Here is a 23,630-nt window from a genome sequence, read left to right as displayed (position 1 = left end):
GTATTTAGTCGTTATGGTCTGCTTATGATTATTTTTCCTTTAACGTCGTTATCAATCTTAGGATCCATGGCTAACAAATTATTAAAGTTATATATGTAGTTAAATATGTATAATGAATTCAAGTTTATATTAAATATTATATTAAACGCTAAAATGTGCAATAAATTTTCACTTTCGCTTACTTTTCACTTTCTTATCACTCGCGCAATATTAAACATTTATGTAACACGAGGATTGCTGAACTCGGAGAGAGCGAGAAATCATATCTCTTTCAGGTGTTGTGTGAGATATTTCGGTGAATAGCATATCAGCATCTTCGTTGTTCTAACGTACTCAGTACACCTACTACCAAATTTGAATTTCGAGAGACATTTTTGTAGATGTCGTTCGCCGAACAGAATGCTATAAAGAGGGAACAAAAAAATGTGTTCCACATCGTAACGCGAAAATAACTATTGAACAGAAATGTCATAACTCGGGGGTGCACTGTACATAGTTGCTTTTCATAGAAGGATGTAAATGCAGGCACACAAGAACCCTTGCAGTTTAGTTTGCCGTTAGGGATCAGCAGGTGTGCAGATAAAGCACATAGTATAACACTTGTTCGACAATGCCGGAAGGCATTGTCGAACAGACAGACATAGATTTTATTATAGTAAAGACCAGCTAAATGCCTGTCATGGCAAAGATTATAAAATAATTAAACAATGTCTTTGAGTAACCTAAGCTAGTAAAGCTAAGAACTCAGTATAATAAGAGCCGTGTCCTACGACTGACACCAGCTCGTGATGTTACACTATGCGTAATGATCTATAATGAAATCATGAACGTGAAGCATGCTAGTATTTTCACAAGCGATATTTAAGTATGGGCCTTATTATTCCACAGTATGGCAAGGAAAACGTACTGTATTGAGTTAGTTTGCCATCTACAGACCTTGAAGTTCCGAGTTGAAATCCAGTGTGAAGCGATTTTTTTGGTCCTAAAACTTGATTGTTATAACTGGACAGACGAATGACAAACACTGAGAGTTATATATAAACTAGCCGAATGCCCAGCGTTGCACAGGTATTAAAAAACCGCTTATAAACAGTGGCAGGTAATGTAGCTGCCTGTAACATGCCATTAGCCTGGCACATTTCCAACGGCTAGTTGGAGTTAGCTACTATCCGTATTGCTAAACTTACTAATAAGAACCGTGAGAGCAAGCTTTAGTGAGTGGTGTGTAATGTAGAGTAGTGCTGGCCACGAGTACTTCTTGGTCAACGGGTTTAGACCCGCCCCCTTCTGTTTGGGTTTTTCGAGTATCGGGTAGCTAGTAGTCCTAGGCTCGGGTATTTCTTTGCCTACGGGTTTTTCGGGTATCGGGTTTGTTGATATGGATTTTATGTTTAAATATTATAAACATATATCTTCAAATTTACAAAGCAATTATATTTCTTTTCAATTTATTTATCATTCTCACAGTTTTTATCGACTGACATTCGTACTCGCAGCGTTAACAGGCGGATTGTTAAACAGTCAAGATAGTCTGGGGCCACAGGGCATTTTCGTGTCAACAGGTGGCAGAAGATAGGGTCTATGGTAGCTTAATACTTAAGCATGTTCTATGGACCTCTCTGACTTTTTGTAGATGGTGCTCCAAATCTCATAAAAACCTTTACATTATCGGCTTTTTCCGTTAGTAAGGCTTGTTGGCTTAGTAAAACTTGGTTATAATGAATTATGTAATCCATAATAGCTAGCTGTGGTAATCAATTTAAACAGAGTTATTAAATTTTCACTGCTACTATCGACGCTGATGGCAGTTTCTAACAAGGCGATAGCGGAAACAGACTAAGGACCTATGTGTTATCGGTGATAGCAAACACGTGCCGTATTAAAAAAGGCATAGATTTGTTTACGAAGCCGATTTGGTTAATTGCGCAAATAAAATTTGATGTAAGTATTTCTTCTCACCTTTTAATGACAAGTAATCACTGCTTGACTACAATATTTTTAGTAGGTAGGGTAAATAAGGTATGATATGTTTTATTTTATCTATTAAATTAAAGACTCGTTAAACCCCATTGTCGTGCCTGCTTAGCAAGAATGACACAGAAATGCCCTGTGGCCCCAGACTAAGAGCGCAGGGTGCAATAGACCGAGTTTTTGATAACACTACCCGACGGATCCGTGTACCAAAACCCGAACTCGAAAGTCAAAACCCGAACCCGAAGGACCGGAATACCCGAAATCTCTATTACCCGATACTCGAGAGAAGATAAACCCGCGAGTTCAATGAGTATTACTACCCGTGCCCAGCACTAATGTAGAGTCACTATGCATATTTTAACCCAGATAAGACTCATATCGCCCAATGAATCCATTGCATCTCGCGTAGCTTAATGGGATAGTTTATAGGCTGGTGAGCGGGAGGTTCCGAGATCAAGTCTGCGATACAGATTTTTCATTGCTGGATACTGATTGCTTTAGCTGGACAGACCGAACGACAAACTCTGAGATATATATATAAACTAGCTGTGCCACCCGGCGTTGCCCGTGTGATAGAAGAGTATTTGGACAGAAAATTGATTTGTATTTAACATTTAACAACATTTGTCATTCTAACTTTCAAACTACATATCATGAGAAAAGTTTTTGTCTTATAAACAATGAGAAGTAGTGAGAGTTTTGCTATTAGCCAGTTTAATAATGTGAGCGAACAGCTTCTCGTGACGTTATGCTATGACCCGCGTCACACGCAGAGCAGTTAGGTTTTGTTCTGATATAATGACTTATATTGGCAGGTTAGCAAATCGACTTCCGTAGTCTTGTGGGCAAGGCGTCAAACTGGTAAACGGCTTGGTCTGAGATCCAATCCTTTTCGGTACGGAATATTTATTCCAAGATTTTAAGATCTTTAGACGGATTTCCGACGATGACAGACGTTGAGAAATATATATATAGATGACCTACCTTATGATTTATGATTAGAATATAGCTCTCGAGTATCAGCACATAACATACTGATCTAGTCTTGATGCTTGGTTAGGAACGCTGTATGTTGTTGAAGTTTTTTTATTCGTTGCGACTGTCCACCCCAAATGATTAACTTAGAGTAGCATAGATTTATTTGGAAATGTCCAACTTTGGTGTAAGTCCACATCTCCATTTATGATTGAAAAGCATTGTATTATGGGAGCTGTTGTTTTCAGTTTGCATATGTAAAGAGATGGCTTATGTTTATCCTTTGTTTAGCATACCATCAATTCTATTCTAGATATATGGTAGGGTGTTTGAGAAGCATTTCCTGAGCACAACCGATGAACACTATAGATTAGAAGGGCAGAAACTCAGCACGGAGTTGGAGGTACCCCAGTATTTAGCTCACGTTCACCAAAGGGTTATTGAGGAACAAGGAAGACTTCATCATTATTTAGACATGACAACCAAGTAGGTCTCATTCATCCTCTATTTATTTAAAACAACGGTATTAAGAGTGTAAATATGTAAATCAAAAGTATTAGCATGTAAATCATATTAGCTGAATTGATGTATTTTATTCATTGTAGTGGGTTACAGTTGTTAGCCAATGTCAATTGTGGAGACAAGAGGCATACAGCCTCTACATTGACAGGTTAATATAGGGTGGCAGAGTGATTCATTCCATTGCTGGCTGCAGATATAATTTGTCACGTGCCAACTTGTTCATTTTGTGTACTCGCTCCCAGTGTTCTATTTTGCCTTTTTTTTTGTTTATAATATTGTAACTAAATGTAATAATAGTCTATAATATATTACAGTAAAGCCAAAGCAACCCAGTGCTTATTTAGAAGAATACTGGCTAATGCTGAAATCTATGGCTCTGATTCTGTTTATATCACACTTTTAGTGATTTAGTGCTTTGTTTGACTTGCAGGAATGAGTTGCTACAGATTGTGGAATCTAATCTTATAGAGAAGCACGTCAAAGTCATCTTATCTCGGGGCTTTCACAATCTCATGAGGGATAATAGACATCATGATTTAACATTAATGTACTCGTTGTTTGAGAAAGTCAAAGACGCCAAATCAGAACTCGCCGCCGCTTTTGCTAGTTATGTGAAAACTGCTGGAGCCGAGCTAGTGAACAATCCTACAGCTGATCCAGAAAAAGACAAAAACTTGGTGCAGTCGCTCCTCGGTCAGTATACCTTTTGTGTACCTTTTATATATATTCCTTTTTCGTACCTATGATACATACTTTAAAACTTCTATTTGAGCACCATCTTTATGTGAACACCACCTCTAATAAAACGCCACCTCCAATAGAACACCACCTCTAATAGAACACCACCTCTAATAGAACACCACTATATAGAAAGGGTTGAAAAGTACAGTTGCCACCTTTTAATTGAACTCTACCACTAATATACTGACACTTTGACACTCATCGTATTTGGTCTTTATAAACCCATAATAAAAAGTGGTCAGTAGAAAAGTGTCCAAAAATGGTGGCAATAGCGACTAAATTACATCAATAACAATTAATTCTTTCCTTGTTGTTGTTGTCATAGTTGCCATCATTGTGGTCACGATGCACCTGAAAATATCGATCGTCAGAATCATCATAACCATACTCTGATTCAAAGTCATTAAAGCACATAAATTACATAATTTTTTTATTGTATATTTCAATGCATCAGTCTTGGCTTTCGAATGAGCTGTTGTTTGCCATGGTGAGACAGACATTGGTTGATGTTTATAGGATTTCCCCAGAGCTCTACCGCGAAAAAGTTTACTGGCATAGTCTCGAAAATTGTGACGTCACAATTCTCATATTCGTTGTTGTGTGCTCTTACCGCTTATTTATCAACTACGATAATGACGCTAGTGGCAGGCGAAGGTAGGACAAATCTAGAGAACAAATGAAGATGACAAAGGAATCAGTGTCATTAGTTCTCCATGTACATATTATTTCTATGATAAGTACCTCAGACTCCAAGAACCATACTATATTTTCCCGATGATATTATGCACTAGCTCTTTATTTTTAATGTGATGTTGATGGTGACGACTGAGACTAATTAATTTCAAGCATTGCGTGATCTCGCGAAAGCGCGATTGACATTTAGTCCAAGGGCCACGCAACTGCAGGTCATAATTTAATCGATGTGATTTCATTACCTTTATCAACGACAGAACATTTATTGAAGCATAATTAATTAACCCAGAACACGTGTTTGTATTGGTCGGGCGTTAGCACGATCGGGCATTGTTGATTATCTAGAGTCTTAGTTTATTATTAGCGCTCTCCAGGTTTAACAGCACCGATTGTCACAGACAAACGTAGCCTCAATGGCAGCGAAAGGGATCGACGACCTAAGGTTAAATGAGAATTAGGACCTCACATTTTGAGTACCTGAACCAAGTGTTTTTTTTTGCAGGACGTACTTTTGACACCCCGTTTTTCATAATTCTATTATTCTTTGTGTATTGAATATAGGCTCATTCGAAAGCCAAGACTCTGATGTATTGAAATATATAATAAAAAATTTATGTAATTTATGTGCTTTAAGGTCTAAATCCGACCCATCGTTTTCAGATTGGTCCATTAGGCAGCTTACAATTTGACCTGAAAACTCTAAAACATTTATCTAAGCGATGAGAATACTCTTCTGTGACAGTGTACAACATAATAGCAGCCATAATTTTATCGGTTTAATATGTTTTACTCCAAGTAATTCCTTGTTTGACTCAGTCTGAAACTTTAACATATAGAAAAAGCAATTTAGCAAAAATGCTGACACCGCTGGCATTTATATTACTTGATTAATATAGGTGAGAGACGTTAACATCGCTTCGTCGTAAGTGTTAAATTTATCTTCCATTAGTTTGTACCAGTCAGTCAAAAAATAAGACGCCACCAAGAAACTACAGCACCAAGGCGCTTAAATAGAGGTTTTACAGAATATACATTACATAAATAGGTTTTTTTGTCTCCACATTCCTCTATCTAGTCACAGTTGAAGTAGGTGTTATATGCTGTGTCTATTGTTAAACTTGAGATTGACTGCGAGCAACATTTGTCACCCTTCAGCCAGCTCCCAGACACTATATACATTGGTCAAATGCTTTAATATAGAAAAGAGAGTGCCAGTTTGTTCCTTGATGAAAATCGTACTGCTATATTAGGAAGTAGTCAGCTGCAGTAGTAGTCGATTTAGTAAAGGAATAATAATGCAAACAGTTGAATATACCGAAGTACACATTTGTATACCGTACTTTTCAGACTATTAACCGCGCTCCTATATAAGCCGCATCTGCTTTATTTAAAATAAAAGATAATAAAACAATACATAGGCCGCAGAACTCAGGACTGTGCTTTTTAACACGGCAGCAACTTTGCTGGTTAAAACGGAACAGTGCTGTTAGGCACTGTTCTGTATTAACCGACGCTTTTTACCCAGTGCCTAACGGAACAGTACCGTTAGGCACTGTTTTGTTTTTGCTTTCACTGCTAGAGGGCACTAGCCGGAAATTCTGGCTAATGTGCCCTAGCGGTGATAGGAAAAACCACAGAATAGCCGCACTCTTTTATAAGCCGCATGGCTCAAAACATCAAAAAAAAGTAGCGGGTAATAGTCCGAAAAGTACGGTACTCGAATTTATGCTGGACAACATTGAAATTAATTTGTAGATTTTTGTAATTTTTAATTTTTTGGTAAAACCTTTTTAGTAACACATCGGTAAAACTCGAATTGTTTGTCATAAACTAGTGCTACGAGACTTTATATTGATCCTTTTATTGGCCTTTCAATTCATGTGAGAATGTCACGTGTCAAATCAATACCCAAATCGTTTGACTACGGCAGAGAAATAAGTGATGGCGGCGATTAACTGTTCGTTTTTGAGCTTTTAAGAGCTTGTAATAACATTTCCACATATTTTGCACCTACAACACAGCAGAGTAAGACATAGTGAATCTTTTGATACCAAATAACTGTAATGTGAATTTTGTTGCAAGTCAACCTTTAACAGAGAAAATAAAAACTCTAAGAGATAATGACACTAACTTTGGCTGTAATCGTGTTACCAACTATGTTAATTGATATTAGGAAAGATTAGTGAATTATGCGCTTCTAGATAAAGTCTTAGAATTGGTTCCCTTGTAGCCGCACACTAGTCTCGATGTTGCGCATGAGCTTGTTAGTCCATTTTTGAGGGCTTTTAGTTCATAAAAATATGCAGACAGTGTAGTTTATTTGTTTGACAGTTTTTCTGTATATTAGCTAGTACCCTGGCAGTCTTGTGTGCCGCGGGAGATCATCAGGTGTGCCGATAGAGCACGGAGAATAAGCATGTGTATAATTATTCTTAAGAAATGGAAGGTGGTTGATCGCTACAGGTGTTAGAATGTCAGCCTACCAAGCTGAAATTCAATAGTTCGAGTCTCGTTGACAGCGACCTTTTATCCCAACCTCTAACCCTGGCTGACACTGACAGATGGAGTTCCTATTATTGTAAAGATAGCATGAAATGATTACATACTCTCACTTCAGTAGAATTCATAAGCTAATAAGAGTCTATAGCTTTCAAGGTGGGAACGTAAGCAATCTCGTTTAGGCCCAGATATCGCATGTGTGATATCGCATGTGTGAGTTTTTTATAGCCATTTCTAAAACTTTTCTCAACTATCACTCTCTATGCATTTAAATAGAGCGAATTCATGACTTTAGGAGTGGCACGTAGTAGTTTACATTCTATCAGGAATGGCCCACTGTTAAAACTTCTCTCTCGGTTAAACTAATGCAATTATGGTGCACAGCAATAGCGATTTATAAAAGGCGAGTGTAGGAGCCTATTCAGCAATGATGTATATCTAAAATAATATATAGAATTAACCGCTCATATGAGTCATACGAGGGAATGTTGAAGCGATTTCACCAAAGAAACATGTACATTACTGAGATGCTTTATGGTAATCTGAATGTGTAGTTGGTTGCTTTACAGACTTCAAGGACAGCATCGACTTTATCGTCGTCGAAGATTTTCATAAAGACGAAACTTTCGCTAATAAAAGAAAAGATGCTTTTGAGGAATTTATCAATCGGCGTCAAAGCAAGCCTGCAGAGTTAATTGCAAAGTGAGTAATGCTGCCAGATGGCTGCCGGGTAGAATGCTCTTCTCATCAGTTTCAAACTCGATAAAATGGTTCTTAATTGCTTCTTGTCTCATGCAAGCCCAAAAGTATTTGTTTTGACCAGATCTTTGCTTTACAACGCATGGAATTTTTAGTGATGAGTTCTATGGATTAGTTAAAAGTAGATTAGTTGAGCTTTCAATGTTTGACTCTTTTGAATGGTGTGTTAGTTGTGTGCTTAAGGATTAACTCTATGGAGTAGGGGGTTGATTGTCTGTTCAATGATTAACTCTATGAGTTGGGGGTTGATTGTCTGTTCAATGATTAACTCTATGAGTTGGGGGTTGATTGTCTGTTTAATGATTAACTCTATGTAGTAGGGATTTGATTGTATGTTTAAGGATTAACTTTATGGAGTAGGGGGTTGATTGTAGGTTGAAGGATTAGCTCTATGAAGTAGGGGGGTTGATTGTCTGTTTAATGATTAACTTCATAGAGTAGGGGGTTGATTATATGTTTAATGATTAACTCTATGGAGTAAGCGGGTTGATTGTAGGTTTATATAGAGTAGGAGGTTGATTGTATGTTTAAGGATTAACTCTATGGAGTAAGCGGGTTGATTGTAGGTTTAAGGATTAGCTCTATGAAGTAAGGGGTTGATTGTAGGTTTGAGGATTAGCTCTTTGAAGTAAAGGGTTGATTGTATGTTTAGGGGTTAACTCTATGGAATAGTAGGTTAATCGTATGTTTGGGGTTAACTCTATGGAATAGTAGATTGTGTTTGTGTTTAGAGATTAATTCTATGGAATATTAGGTTACTTGTATAATAAGGGATTAACTCTATGAAATAGAGTTAATCCCTAAACATACTGTAAGTAACCTTTGTTAGCCTACACCGACTAACAAACATCTGATATATTCATATGCAACTATTGCAACAAACCCTTCTCATTCCTAATTACAGAACATATATTGTTAGTATTTTCCTAAATATAATTCTATGTAAGGAATCTGCATAAATAATTGTAGTACAGGGTTATCCTGGGCTAGGAAATGTTATTTGAGACTCAGTTTGTAGCTGTCATAGTAGCTACCTTTACTAACATAATGTGTAACTATTTATTTTATTAATTATCTACCCATGAAAATTATAAATGATGGAAACTTATTAATTTTACTAAATGTAGTTTACTAATTGCACACTCTATTTACATGTTTACAACTACATGTGAATTTTATTAACATTTGAAATATTTAGTTACTAAGTTGTTAATCAAGAAACTCTGAACTTGTTTGATAACCAGACACATGTTACTACAGCCAGATCTCCAATCGAGTGTGTGTGTTTTACATGTAGATATGTTGATGTAAAACTGAGAGCTGGCAATAAGGAGTTGTCAGAGGATGAGCTCGAGCGAACCCTTGACAAGATCATGGTTCTTTTTCGCTTTATATATGGTGAGTGTACACATAGTCTGCTTCATATATGATGAGTGTCCACATAGTGTGCTAATGCATGGTGAGTGTCCACATAGTCTGCTTATATATGGTGAGTGTCCACATAGTGTGCTTATATATGACGAGTGTCTCCCTTCATCTTCTCACTGCCCACATAATCTGCCTATATATGGTGTGTGTCTCCCTGCATCTGCTCCTCACTGCCCACATAGTCTGCTTATATATGGTGCGTATCTCTTTGTATCTACTCTGCACTGCCCACATGATCTGCTTATATGTGGGCAGTGTCTCCCTGCATCTGCTCTGCATTGCCCACATAGTCTGTTCATATATGGTGGGTTTCCATGCATCTGCTTTGCATGGCTCATGTAGTCAGCTCATATATGGTGGGTGGCTCTTCATCAGTTTTGCTCCACTCATGTACTTTGATATTCTGAATGTTGAGCTCATGGCTTCCGCAACATATTCAGTTTTTCGTAATTTAGCCATAAGTCCTTTCAGTAGGTAATTATTAGTATAAATCTGCTGCACACCAGGGTTGTGACCACTACGATCTTCAGTCTATTAGCTTTATGACTCGCACATACATTGCTATATTGACATGGCCAATGGTTAACACAGCAACTTAAAGGGCCATATCATTAGAGTGTTTGGTTCAGACAGTGAGGACTTGTGGTTGTTAGTTTTGCTGAAACCTACCCCTTGTATTTGGTGAATTTTACTGTTACGATTTTCATTGTACTATGATGTAGTAATTATAGTTTCCTGTGTAGTTCATCAGCCTAGTTGTGTAGATCAGCGTATACCATCAGCCTCTTTCAAATTTCATTGCTATCATCTGAAGAGGTCATTAAATTAATCTCGAGTACTGAATTAAAAATGACTAACAACTACAATTGGCAGTTTTCTTCTATTGCTTCACTCCTCGTGGAAAACTGAAGTAATTTATTGTCATCAAATGCTGCGTTGAATTAAAATTGTTCTTTTCGGATGCTTGGTTATACTTGTTATAATATTGCTTTTCTGGTTGGTTAAAACTTACTCCTAATTGTGCTTTGATGTAGCAACAATTTAGTTTGTTTCAGAACTTGCTGCGTGCAAATAGGGGAGACTGGGGTAACTTGGACAGGCAAAATTTGAATGGCCATCACTCATTTGTTTATAGTACAATCATATTGACTTGCACAGCATTGGTGCAGCCTACCACAGTGTTTCAACTCGCTGTGTGCAAATACAACTGTTGTTTATGAAACTCTAGACTGTAGGTGAAATGTGTATTTTTTAGTCTTTTCTACTTAATATGTTTATTTATTATGCATTCATGAATACGGACAGGTTAATCGCAGATTACGTTATGGTATCACGTTATGATTACTTTGTTGCGTGTGTTCGATAGGAAAGGATGTCTTTGAAGCGTTCTACAAGAAAGACTTGGCTAAAAGACTTCTGCTTGGAAAGAGTGCGTCGGTAGATGCTGAAAAGTCTATGCTCTCCAAGTTAAAACAAGGTACTACTGTCTTCAAGAACAGATGTTGTAATTTGTTTTCTTCTCATCTGTCACTCTTTCTATGATCTTTCACTCATAACTAACAAGCCACGGGAGCTGCAGTGACCTAATTGTCTAGAATACTTGACCTGCGAATGACAGGTCAGGGTTCATTACCTAAGTAAGGTCACTGGTGGTGATAGGAATGGCATCCTACTATAAATTCCTCGGGAACAGGACATGTCTCCACTTTCTTTTCCACTGGACTCAGACATGTTCAGTCAAGATCACAGAGCCATCGTGTGTCCAACACTGGCTTTTAAAAACACACACAGCCTCTGCTTCTAGGAAGCTGAGCAGACATCATACCCAATCTTCAAGGGATTTACTCACGCATGCCATTCTTTTGTGTCAACTGTTTTTGCTAAAGTTCAACTCTTTGCTTGGTGCGATTTAACATTTATAGACATACAGCTTGTCTTATGATTTTAATCGACTCATATGTAAGGGCATCGTTTTCAAAACATACAAAGTCGAGGATATGATTATTATCATGTTGTATGTGGTGTATAACCTCAAGACAAGGAAAGTGGTAACGGACACATGTCCATAATTGCTGCAAACCTCCAACTTGCTGCCTCGCTTAGCTTTTGACCTAATGACCTTTATCTGTAGAATGTGGTGCTGGCTTCACAAGTAAATTGGAGGGAATGTTTAAAGATATAGACATATCGAAGGACATCATGGTGTCATTCAAGCAGCACATGGAGGCGCGTGAGGCTCCGGGTGGACTCGACATGACTGTGAATGTTCTTATGCTTAGCTACTGGCCCACCTACACTGGCATGCCTGTCAATTTACTACCTGAGGTAAGCATGCCTGTCAATTTACTACCTGAGGTAAGCATGCCTGTCAACTTGCTACCTGAGGTTAGCATGCCTGTCAACTTACTACCTGAGGTAAGCATGCCTGTCAACGTACTACCTGAGGTTAGCATGCCTGTCAACTTACTACCTGAGGTAAGCATGCCTGTCAACGTACTACCTGAGGTAAGCATGCCTGTCAACTTACTACCTGAGGTAAGCATGCCTGTCAACTTACTACCTGAGGTAAGCATGCCTATCAACTTACTACCTGAGGTAAGTATGCCTATCAACTTACTACCTGAGTTAAGCATGTCCGTCAACTTCCTACCTTAGGTAAGCATGCCTATCAACTTGATACCTTAGGTAAGTATGCCTATCAACTTACTACCTGAGGTAAGTATACCTGTCAACTTCCTACCTTAGGTAAGCATGTCTGTCAACTTGATACCTGAGGTAAGTATGCCTATCAACTTGATACCTGAGATAAGTATACCTGTCAACTTACTACCTGAGGTAAGCATGCCTGTCAACTTACTACCTGAAGTAAGCATGTCTGTCAACTTCTACCTGAGGTAAGCATGCCTGTCAACTTACTACCTGAGGTAAGCATGCCTGTCAACATGCTACCTGAGGTAAGTATGCCTATCAACTTACTACCTGAGGTAAGCATGCCCGTCAACTTCCTACCTTAGGTAAGCATGCCTGTCAACTTGCTACCTGAGGTAAGTATGCCTATCAACTTACTACCTGAGTTAAGCATGTCCGTCAACTTCCTACCTTAGGTAAGCATGCCTATCAACTTGATACCTTAGGTAAGTATGCCTATCAACTTGATACCTTAGGTAAGTATGCCTATCAACTTACTACCTGAGGTAAGTATACCTGTCAACTTCCTACCTTAGGTAAGCATGTCTGTCAACTTGATACCTGAGGTAAGTATGCCTATCAACTTGATACCTGAGATAAGTATACCTGTCAACTTACTACCTGAGGTAAGCATGCCTGTCAACTTACTACCTGAAGTAAGCATGTCTGTCAACTTCTACCTGAGGTAAGCATGCCTGTCAACTTACTACCTGAGGTAAGCATGCCTGTCAACTTGCTACCTGAGGTAAGTATGCCTATCAACTTACTACCTGAGGTAAGCATGCCCGTCAACTTCCTACCTTAGGTAAGCATGCCTGTCAACTTGCTACCTGAGGTAAGTATGCCTATCAACTTACTACCTGAGGTAAGCATGCCTGTCAACTTACTACCTGAAGTAAGCTTACTTGTCAACATACTGCATGAGGTAGACAAACCACTTTTATTTTATGAGGATCCACTAGCGGTGCGACCATTTGGCTCCTAGATGTCAGCTCACTCTAGAAGTATCCTAGAGACATGGCATGCTCAGTGGCTCACATCACTCTATTGCCCTCAAGCAGGCCATGTAATAATGGTATTAGTCATTGAGGAGGAGTAGCGGCCATTTTGTGCTAGGGTATAACAGAAACCTAACATATTCTCTTCATTTTATGAACAGACTATTTACAAACATTTTATTACTTTTGTTTACAGTTGATCATCACACTTTTCACTGATATCATGCATAGTTGTAGGAGTATGCATAGTCACATGCATAGTCGCATACTGTGTTCTGTTCATTGCAGATGGAGCAATGCCAGGAAATATTTAATAAGTTTTATCTAAGTAAACACAGCGGTCGAAAGCTACAATGGCAGCCATCTCTTGGGCACTGCGTCGTTAAGGCAAACTTTCCCAAGGTATGTTGGTCTGTTTGCCTTCTGTTTGCTCATAAAAATAATTGTTATGGATTGTATTGCAGTCTTATTGTTTGACAGACATCACCCTTTTCTGGATTTGTGAGTTTTTGATGAATTTATGCACAATTTGCATTTCACAGAAAGTACTAGGTCTGAAACAGAAGCAAAATCTTTTAGACTATGCTTGGTCATTTCTTCTGCTAAAACAGCAAATGTTGTGCGTTTCTAAATCTTAGTTTGGGCAGACACATTAATTTCGATTCGGTGTTATTTACTCATGGAAGAAGTTTGAGTTTTTGGCTTAAAGTTGTACTAACAGTTATAGCTATATATCTGAGTACTTCCACTGCCTGCTGGAAGAGTTCAGGTCTGCTGTCATAATTGAAAATTATACTGCTGCCGTAGCAATGGTCAAAATTTTTATGGCATTTTCTTTCTTTAATAATTGTTTATATATATAGATTAGTGAAACACATTTCAGTTTTATTACTTAGAGATAAAAAACATTAAGACATTTCCCGATGAAGTGCTGTCCAGCAATGACTAATAATCGCCTTAGCGTAACAATTTTTCTGTATTTGGCGAAAATTTTGAGCAAGTATTTATCCCCTTATTTTATGTAAGTTCTTAAATACAATGTCTCTAGATTCTTGAAGCGCTAAAGTTGATAAATCCGTACTTGTCCCTATGTGCACAGTACTCCTTCGCGTAGTTGGGTTCTAAACCTTATAAATGATACAAAGCAATGCTTCATACTTTCTCTATTTTCTCAATCATCTATCTTAGGCAAGTGGTAGTAGGGCAAGTGGTGGTAGGGTTAAAAAAAGGATAACGGTAATATTTTCCTTAAAATTTAAGCGAGAAATCACAAAAAAACTTGAGCAAATCTCTAACATCATTTCCATCAATGCCCTGTTTTTGCATCGCAAGAGTTTGACCTCCATTTGCCTGTCATTGACGGAATAAACACCTCTTCTAATTGACTATCTCCTTTATTTAGTTGGTACCTCCATTTGCCTGTCATTGATGGAATAAACACCTCTTCTAATTGACTATCTCCTTTATTTAGTTGGTACCTCCATTTGCCTGTCATTGATGGAATAAACACCTCTTCTAATTGACTATCTCCTTTATTTAGTTGGTACCTCCATTTGCCTGTCATTGATGGAATAAACACCTCTTCTAATTGACTATCTCCTTTATTTAGTTGGTACCTCCATTTGCCTGTCATTGATGGAATAAACACCTCTTCTAATTGACTATTATCTCCTTTATTTAGTTGGTTAAGTATAATATCGTTTTTGTATTTAGTTTTGTGAATAGTTTATAAAATGCAGTTGTTTTAATACTTAATGTAATTACTAATAATTTAATTATCATAATAATTGTCAGTAATAGTTTGTTATCAAATTTCAAGCGGTAGAATGATTTTAACAAAGTGCAATGTAGTCTTATAAGAATATTTGCCCTGACTTACAAAGGATATATTATAATGTTATATATTATAGTTATCTATATATATATTACAATAGATGTATGTCAAGGTTTGACTTTAGTGTGTGAGCATAGTTGACAGGTAGCATCATATTAATTGCAGGCTAAAGGAGAAAAATTCAGATTATTTTGTCAAAACAACATTTATCAAAAAGGGTTTAAAAGTGAAGCTTGTGCAGTTATTTTATCTTGCCTCTTTCAAATGATCTGACTGAAGATTTTCACATTTATATGAAGCAATTTTTTTATTTACAATAAATCTTCAAGCTAAATTTAGGTTTGTGGACAAATTGCTTGATGATTTGTTGATGGTTTGCTGAGTATTCATATTTACTGCCCTACTGTGCAATAGTTCCTTTAGGCCGAGAAAACAAGAACATTGAAACATATTGCTGTTTTCAGCATTTTTAGATCAAGTAAAAAGGGCCATTATTTTTTCTGTTTGACTTGTACTACTTCCGGAATGTTTGAGAATTCTGTAATGTTTGGATACAAAAAAACAGAGTGAATAGTTGTGTGCATCTGAGCTAGCTGTTAAACGATGGTTAAACTATTAATCTGAGTCCATAATCTATTAATAAATACAGCATTCTCTGTCTGTATGTGTCTAGTCACCACCTTTTGTCTCTTTGGTCTGCCTAGTGCAATAACCAATTTATATCAATGTTAAGGGCAAAAGGGAGTTGCAAGTGTCGTTATTCCAGACGCTTGTTCTTGCTCAATTCAACACCTCAGACAGGCATTCCTACGAAGCCTTAAAGCAAGCTACGGGGATAGGTGAGTTGACACACTCAAACATAACCATCCGCATATATACTTATTTACTTTCTTGCGTGATTCTCTTGGCTTCAGTTCCTCAGTTTACGTACACGAGTTTGCATCTATTAAATTTCTCACCACCGCATTAAATTCTGACTGAATTATTATTCTGACCAAATTAATTTAAACGGATTTTTTAAAAATCGATATACCGCTTGTATTTATGCCATATTTTGAGAAACCATGCAGATATCGTTTTGCTGTAAAATGTATCTTATTTAGAACAAAATTTTCTACAAGATAAGTATAAAATTGTCTAGTGAATCCCACTCACAAAATTTCTGATGCTTCCTTTACATTGAAAGAACGCGATGAGTATATTATTGCCATGACTATAGCGATTTGCTTTTTCCTGTTTTGAAAAATGATTAGAAATGGAATTGCTTAGCAGAAAGATTTTCGATTGGTTGCACTTGATTGGCAACAAGGTTGTTTCGTTAGAGACAAAATTTGATTGGTCTAGCTAATGTGTAGGCTTCGTAATGAGAAGAAAAGTGAAACCCTATTGATAAGCCGATACATCGGCTTACGGTCTGTACTTCTATTACCGCGAAGGCCGATACATAGGCTTGCGGTAGCGAAAGAGTTAAACTGCTATTAATCATGGAATGTTATTTGTTTCGCATCCCATACTTATAATCTGGCAAATGTACTGCATAGGCTGACATGGAAAGGCCGTCGATTGGAAGCATAGAGAGCCAGATAGTCCAAAGCTGGCAGTTAGTTGTTTTTTGTATTTTTGGAGCAGTAGTTGTAGCCATTTTCGTTCCTCAGAGCTGATGGTTAATTCTAATCTAACTTTCCCTAGCTGTAGAAAATGTAACCTTTGACTTGTCAATTGCTTCCTTCGTCAGATGATGTAGAGCTAAAAAGAACGCTGCAATCCCTGGCGTGTGGAAAGGCTAGGGTGCTGCATAAGGTTCCTAAGGGAAAAGAGGTCGATGACTCGGACAGCTTTGTTTTTGCCGACGATTTCAAGCACAAACTTTTCAAGATCAAAATTAATCAAGTTCAGATGAAGGAAACTGTAAGTTGATATACCAGAGTGTCGAGAATCTTGAATAGTTTATCGTGCTGTTTCTCAAAACTGATTTATAACTATAAGAAATGATGAAATCTGCTAGCTGCAGGCAATTGAAATGTCTGTTTAGATTGTCTTAGTGCCACAATGTTGTACTTAAATGTTGTACTGCATTTAAATTGATAGTCTATATTGTCTCCATCTATGTACTACACTTACTATATACGTCTCCATCATTCATAGAAAGTGGACGATGCTAGCCCCTTCTCATCTTAGTGTCATGTTTACCTAAACTGAAGTTTACCAGGTTATGATTAGGACTTCTAGGTGTAGGTTGATTAGTACTTCTAGGTGTAGGTTGATTAGTACTTCTAGGTGTAGGTTGATTAGTCCTTTTAGGTGTAGGTTGATTAGTACTTCGAGGTGTAGGTTGGTTAGTACTTCTAGGTGTAGGTTGATTAGTACTTCTAGGTGTAGGTTGATTAGTACTTCTAGGTGTAGGTTGATTAGTACTTCTAGGTGTAGGTTGATTAGTACTTCGAGGTGTAGGTTGGTTAGTACTTCTAGGTGTAGGTTGATTAGTACTTCTAGGTGTAGGTTGATTAGTACTTCTAGGTGTAGGTTGATTAGTACTTCTAGGTGTAGGTTGATTAGTACTTCTAGGTGTAAGTTGATTAGTACTTCAAGGTGTAGGTTGATTAGTACTTCTAGGTGTAGGTTGATTAGTACTTCTAGGTGTAGGTTGATTAGTACTTCTAGGTGTAGGTTGGTTAGTACTTCTAGGTGTAGGTTGGTTAGTACTTCTAGGTGTAGGTTGATTAGTACTTCTAGGTGTAGGTTGATTAGTACTTCTAGGTGTAGGTTGATTAGTACTTCTAGGTGTAGGTTGATTAGTACTTCTAGGTGTAGGTTGGTTAGTACTTCTAGGTGTAGGTTGATTAGTACTTCTAGGTATAGGTTTTGATTTGATTTGATTTTTATTGCGTAATAATAACATGACAATATGGGTAAAAAAATACACAGAGTAGCAATAGGACATGCCAGATAGCCAGAGGCTAGAGTCAAGGCAGCCCCAGCAAGCAGTAGGAAAAGAAACAGAATCAGCGATAAGCGCACACTCCGGAGCACCAGAGTCAGGAAGGACAGTCCCAGGACGCCCACAGGCGCTCTACCAACTTCGCCTTCAGCTGACCCGGAGCAGAGCCCGCACAATCACTCAAAAATTTATTATATAATTTCATTGCACTAAAAAATATCGATCTCTGTCCCTTAGAAGACAAACACTTTTTCAACTTTAATTGATTTTTACTTTTTAAACGGGTATCTTGACAATGATCTATCATAAAATCTTGCAACTCTTCCATGGGGAAAGAATTTGTTAAAAACATTAGCAGGCGATACTGGAATAAAATTTCAATTGGCATTATTTTTAAAATTTTAAAATTTTTGGAAACTGTTTGATTTGGTTTAAGATTGAGTATTATTCTGATTGCCTTTTTTTGCATGATTAAAAGTTTGTTTAAATCAGTTTTGTTGCCGTGGCCCCAAAACTCGATTCCATAAATTAAAAGAGAATAGAAAAAACTGTAGTACAAATTGATCATGGTTGATTTGTCTAGGTAGGGGCGAATGAAACGTAATATTAGTAATATGTAATTAAGTTTTTTGATGAGACTTTGGATGTGTTTTTTAAAAGTCAAGTTGTTGTCTAACGTGATACCTAAAAATTGAGTCGAATCTTTGATTTGTAGTTGAGAATTGTTTAAAGAAAGGCTTAGATTATAATTTTGAGTGTTTTTAGACGGATTTTTGAAAACTACTTGAAATGTTTTACTGTTGTTTAAAATGAGTCTGTTTGATAGGCACCATTCATTAATAATATTTAATTCCTCTTGGAGTTTAGAATTATCTGTTGAAAATATATTGGTGTCATCTGCGAATAAAATACAATCCAAAGCAGGTGCAGCATTTACTAAGTCATTTATAAAAATTAAAAATAAGAGGGGTCCTAAAATTGATCCTTGTGGGACACCAATCGTAATTGCCCTCATTTGCGAACAATCAGTATCTGTTTTGGTAAATTGAAATCTATTTTGGAGATAACTTTGAATAAGAGAGGAAGACTTTACACTAAAATTGTAGTAAAAAAGTTTGTCAATTAAAATTTTGTGATTAATCGTATCGAATGCCTTTGAAAAATCCAAAAATACGCCCTGAGTTATATTACTTTGATCTAAATTAGTATATAAAAATTCCATTAGACTGTTTATTGCTGTAGTGGTGCTTTTACCTTTTCTAAAACCAAATTGTTTAGGCGACAAGATGTTATTGGTTTCTAAAAAATCCCGTATTTGCAAAGACAAACATTTCTCTAAAATTTTTGATAAAGCAGGAAGAATGGAAATGGGCCGGTAATTAGATGGATCTGTTCTATTTCCTTTTTTAAATAATGGAGTCACGCGAGCTATTTTTAAACAATTTGGGAAATTAGATTGTTGTATAACAAGATTTATAAGATGTGTTAAAACTGGAATTAGGACTAGTTTATTTTCTTTTATTGCACGGAGAGAAATCCTATCATAGCCGGTTGCTTTAGGAAGACTGAAAGAATCAATTATTTGCAGTGTTTGGTAGGGGTCAATTATCTGGAAGCTAAAATCAATATCATTTACACAGTTGTCCATAAATTTAGAAAAGTGAATATCGGAAAGTGGCAACTCATTGGCCAGTTTATTACCAACATTTACGAAATGATCATTTAAGGTCTCAGCTATATCTTGCGAGTCTGTTAGGAGTTTTCCATCTTTGTTTATGCTCGTTGGGCTATCTGAATTTTTAGAGTCTCTATTTAACAATCTGTTTATGAATTTCCACTTTTCGTTTTGATTATTTTTACATTTATCAAATTCTTTTTTATAGAATTTAGTCTTCGCAGTTTTAATTTCATTTGTGACTAAATTTCTGAAACTGTGGTAAGAGGTGTGGAGCGAAGTATTGAAAGGTTCTTTTTTGCATTTAATGTGCAATTTTCTTCGCTTATTTATCTGTTTAAGTAGATGGTGATTCATCCAAGGTTTTAAAAAGTTGAGCTTTTTCTGATTTGTGGAAATTAATTTTTTCTTCCCAGCTATTTTTATTAAATTTTGGAACGACAAAGAAAAGGATTCAAAGCTTTTGTTAACATCAGAGCAATCCATTATCGCCCGCCAATCTTGTTCAGCAAGCTTGATTGCTAGCTGATCATAGTCAATAATGAAAATGGATAAATTTGAACGCTTGGGAATTTTGATTTTAAAATCAATTGATGCAAAAACTGGTTGATGGTCAGAAATATTAAAATCTATTGTTGCAGAGTTTATGTTAGAGTCAACCCGGTTAGTTGCTATGTGGTCTATAAGGCTATTTTTGGTACTACCTAGTCTTGTCGCAGTTAAAATTGTGTTGCAAAAACCATATGATGTTAACAAGTTTTCATAATTGAATGAGTTTATGTCAAGAATATTTTCGGGACCGAGATCGATATTAATGTCACCTACAATTATTGTGTCCGGTGGTAATGTGGGGATCAAAGCTCCGAGATCCTCCAGAAAAGACGGCAGAGCGCCCGAGGGCGCCCTGTAGACTGCCAACACCGAGAAAATCCGGCGCCCCGAAGAATGCACCGACGCGAACACCGCTTCCGCCCCAGCCAGTGTAGCCGCCAAAACTCTAGCCTCAAAACCATCTGCCACATACACGCAAACTCCTCCACCTCCTTCATTTGGCCGTGAACTGCAAAGCAATCGATAATTTTTTAAAATAAATTTGTTAATATATGAATGTTCACCAAGCCAAGATTCTGATATAACGATAAGAGAAAAGTTAACATTCAGATGAGCCAAAAAAAGTTCAAATTCAGAAAACTTGTTATGAATGCTGCGAATGTTTATATGCAGAATGTTTATAGAGTTTTTTAGTACTATGCTCTTCAATGCATTAGGTTTGATCAAAGCGCTATGATGAATATTTAGTAAATCAGGTGTATCGTCGAAGCCTGGTATAGTTGCGCTAGTAATAGAAAAACCACATTAAATTATGGAAATGATTAGTTCAAGTCTATCAGGTCTTTGTCGGAAGAAATTTTAATTGCTTCTGAAGTTTTTTCTTTACGCATGAAAATGTTTCCATGATAGGTCCAAGCATATTTATAATTTAAGTCTCTTTTTTTACATCTGACTTTATAAAACAGCTCCTGTGTTGTTTTAGGCAGCTGTTCATTGATGAAGATTTTGTCTGAGTTTTCATATCCCAGAGACTTCGTAGTAATTGATTTTTTTACCATACTCTTTCTTCCATCATAGAACGCATCTCTTGCAGACATCTTGTTGAATTTTATAATAATTGCTCTCTTAGGATTTTCACCAGACTGTTTGGTTCGGAAAATTCCGTCAATGTCTTGTTCATTATAGCTAAGGTCAAGGCTGTCAGAAAGTTTCTCAATAATAGCGTGAAGATTTTCCTTATTTGTTACTGGAATTCCGTCTAGAATAAGTGATTTGTTGAATTTTTCTTGTTCTATGAGTTGAATGGATTTAGAAAGCTTTGTCAACGAACTAGTAGATGGTTGCAGGTTGATTAGTACTTTTAGGTGTAGGTTGATTAGTACTTCTAGGTGTAGGTTGATTAGGACTTCTAGGTGTAGGTTGATTAGTACTTCTAGGTGTAGGTTGATTAGTACTTCTAGGTGTAGGTTGATTAGTACTTCTAGGTGTAGGTTGATTAGTACTTTTAGGTGTAGGTTGATTAGTACTTCTAGGTGTAGGTTGATTAGTACTTCTAGGTGTAGGTTGATTAGTACTTCTAGGTGTAGGTTGATTAGTCCTTCTAGGTGTAGGTTGATTAGTACTTCTAGGTGTAGGTTGATTAGTACTTCGAGGTGTAGGTTGATTAGTACTTCGAGGTGTAGGTTGGTTAGTACTTCTAGGTGTAGGTTGATTAGTACTTCTAGGTGTAGGTTGATTAGTACTTCTAGGTGTAGGTTGATTAGTACTTCTAGGTGTAGGTTGATTAGTACTTCTAGGTGTAGGTTGATTAGTACTTCTAGGTGTAGGTTGATTAGGACTTCTAGGTGTAGGTTGATTAGTACTTTTAGGTGTAGATTGATTAGTACTTCTAGGTGTAGGTTGATTAGTCCTTCTAGGTGTAGGTTGATTAGTACTTCTAGGTGTAGGTTGATTAGTACTTTTAGGTGTAGATTGATTAGTACTTCTAGGTGTAGGTTGATTAGTCCTTCTAGGTGTAGGTTGATTAGTACTTCTAGGTGTAGGTTGATTAGTACTTCTAGGTGTAGGTTGATTAGTACTTCTAGGTGTAGGTTGATTAGTACTTCTAGGTGTAGGTTGGTTAGTACTTCTAGGTGTAGGTTGATTAGTACTTCTAGGTATAGGTTGATTAGTACTTTTAAGTGTAGGTTGATCAGTACTTCTAGGTGTAGGTTGATTAGGACTTCTAGGTGTAGGTTGATTAGTACTTCTAGGTGTAGGTTGATTAGTACTTCTAGGTGTAGGTTGATTAGTCCTTCTAGGTGTAGGTTGATTAGGACTTCTAGGTGTAGGTTGATTAGTACGTCTAGGTGTAGGTTGATTAGTACTTCTAGGTGTAGGTTGATTAGTACTTCTAGGTGTAGGTTGATTAGTCCTTCTAGGTGTAGGTTGATTAGTACGTCTAGGTGTAGGTTGATTAGTACTTATACAAAACTTCTTTTCACCAATGTCAACTGCATTATTAAGGCGGTTTGTTATACCAGTGTAATCCATGACATCTTTGCTCTACCAATGTAACAGCTGCCCTAACTGCTGTACCAATGTATTAGCTGGTCGTGTTTGCTGTACCAGTGCAACAGCTGGCCTACTTGCTTTGCCAATATAATAGCTGGCCTATTCGCTGTACCATTGTAAAAGCTGGCCTACTTATTGTACCAGTGTAACATCTGACCTATTCACGCCGTACCAATGTAACAGTTGACCTATTTGTTCGAATTTGACAGCAAGAAGAGCAAGAGTCGACTACAGAAAGGGTTTTCACAGACCGCGTGTGCCAGGTCGATGCCGCTATTGTTCGCATTATGAAAATGAGGAAGACTTTGTCTCATACACAACTCATCCGTGAGCTCTTCGAGCAGCTCAAGTTTCCTGTTCAGGCATGTACTCTAGATATCAATGTATACTTCCAGCTACACCACTCTGTGTATCTGTCATTTATTTTACAAGAGTAATGGTGAATGAATTCGTGCATCTGATGGTTCTGCCTGATGTTCAAATAGCAAAACTATATTTTTAATAAATCAATTCATTGTTTACGCGTGTGGGCCCCTTGTTATGGGCCTCTTATTGACCCTTATTCGTACAGTCAGTTTCTCAAACATGCATAGATAGTCCCAAACATGCATAGATAGTAACAAATCCCTTTGTACAGCAGGCAGTCGCCAGATGTGTCTCAATGTCTGTTAACCATTATGTTAGTTGTATGTTTGGTATTAGACGCTTTCTTAAAGACGAACTTTCACAAAATTTTAGTAGTTTTGATCAGAAAGTACTAGTATTTCTCTAATATTTATGATTGTTTTTAATGTTGGAGGT

At 37.1% G+C, this 23,630-nt stretch overlaps 2 protein-coding genes across 2 annotated transcripts in view; one reads left to right on the top strand and one right to left on the bottom strand.

The window, feature by feature from the left end:
* LOC137406557 (cullin-4B-like) overlaps positions 1–23,630 on the top strand; it is a 31,091-nt gene that overhangs the window by 6,557 nt on the left and 904 nt on the right. The window contains exons 6-15 of the mRNA XM_068093153.1: positions 3,263–3,435; positions 3,902–4,164; positions 7,974–8,106; positions 9,461–9,561; positions 10,958–11,068; positions 11,723–11,916; positions 13,566–13,679; positions 15,845–15,950; positions 16,847–17,019; positions 23,039–23,191. Of these exons, the coding sequence (XP_067949254.1) occupies positions 3,263–3,435; positions 3,902–4,164; positions 7,974–8,106; positions 9,461–9,561; positions 10,958–11,068; positions 11,723–11,916; positions 13,566–13,679; positions 15,845–15,950; positions 16,847–17,019; positions 23,039–23,191 (1,521 nt within the window). The remainder of the gene's footprint in view (positions 1–3,262; positions 3,436–3,901; positions 4,165–7,973; positions 8,107–9,460; positions 9,562–10,957; positions 11,069–11,722; positions 11,917–13,565; positions 13,680–15,844; positions 15,951–16,846; positions 17,020–23,038; positions 23,192–23,630) is intronic.
* Positions 17,270–18,010, bottom strand: LOC137406087 (proteoglycan 4-like). The gene is given in 1 exon segment (XM_068092611.1): positions 17,270–18,010. A coding segment is annotated over 1 exon segment (741 nt).

The sequence above is a fragment of the Watersipora subatra genome, chromosome 10, assembly GCF_963576615.1.
Source record: "Watersipora subatra chromosome 10, tzWatSuba1.1, whole genome shotgun sequence".
NCBI classification, from domain to species: Eukaryota; Metazoa; Bryozoa; class Gymnolaemata; order Cheilostomatida; family Watersiporidae; genus Watersipora; species Watersipora subatra.
The sequence above is the reverse complement of the archived record's forward strand: the minus strand, read 5'-3'. Positions and strand labels throughout refer to the sequence as shown.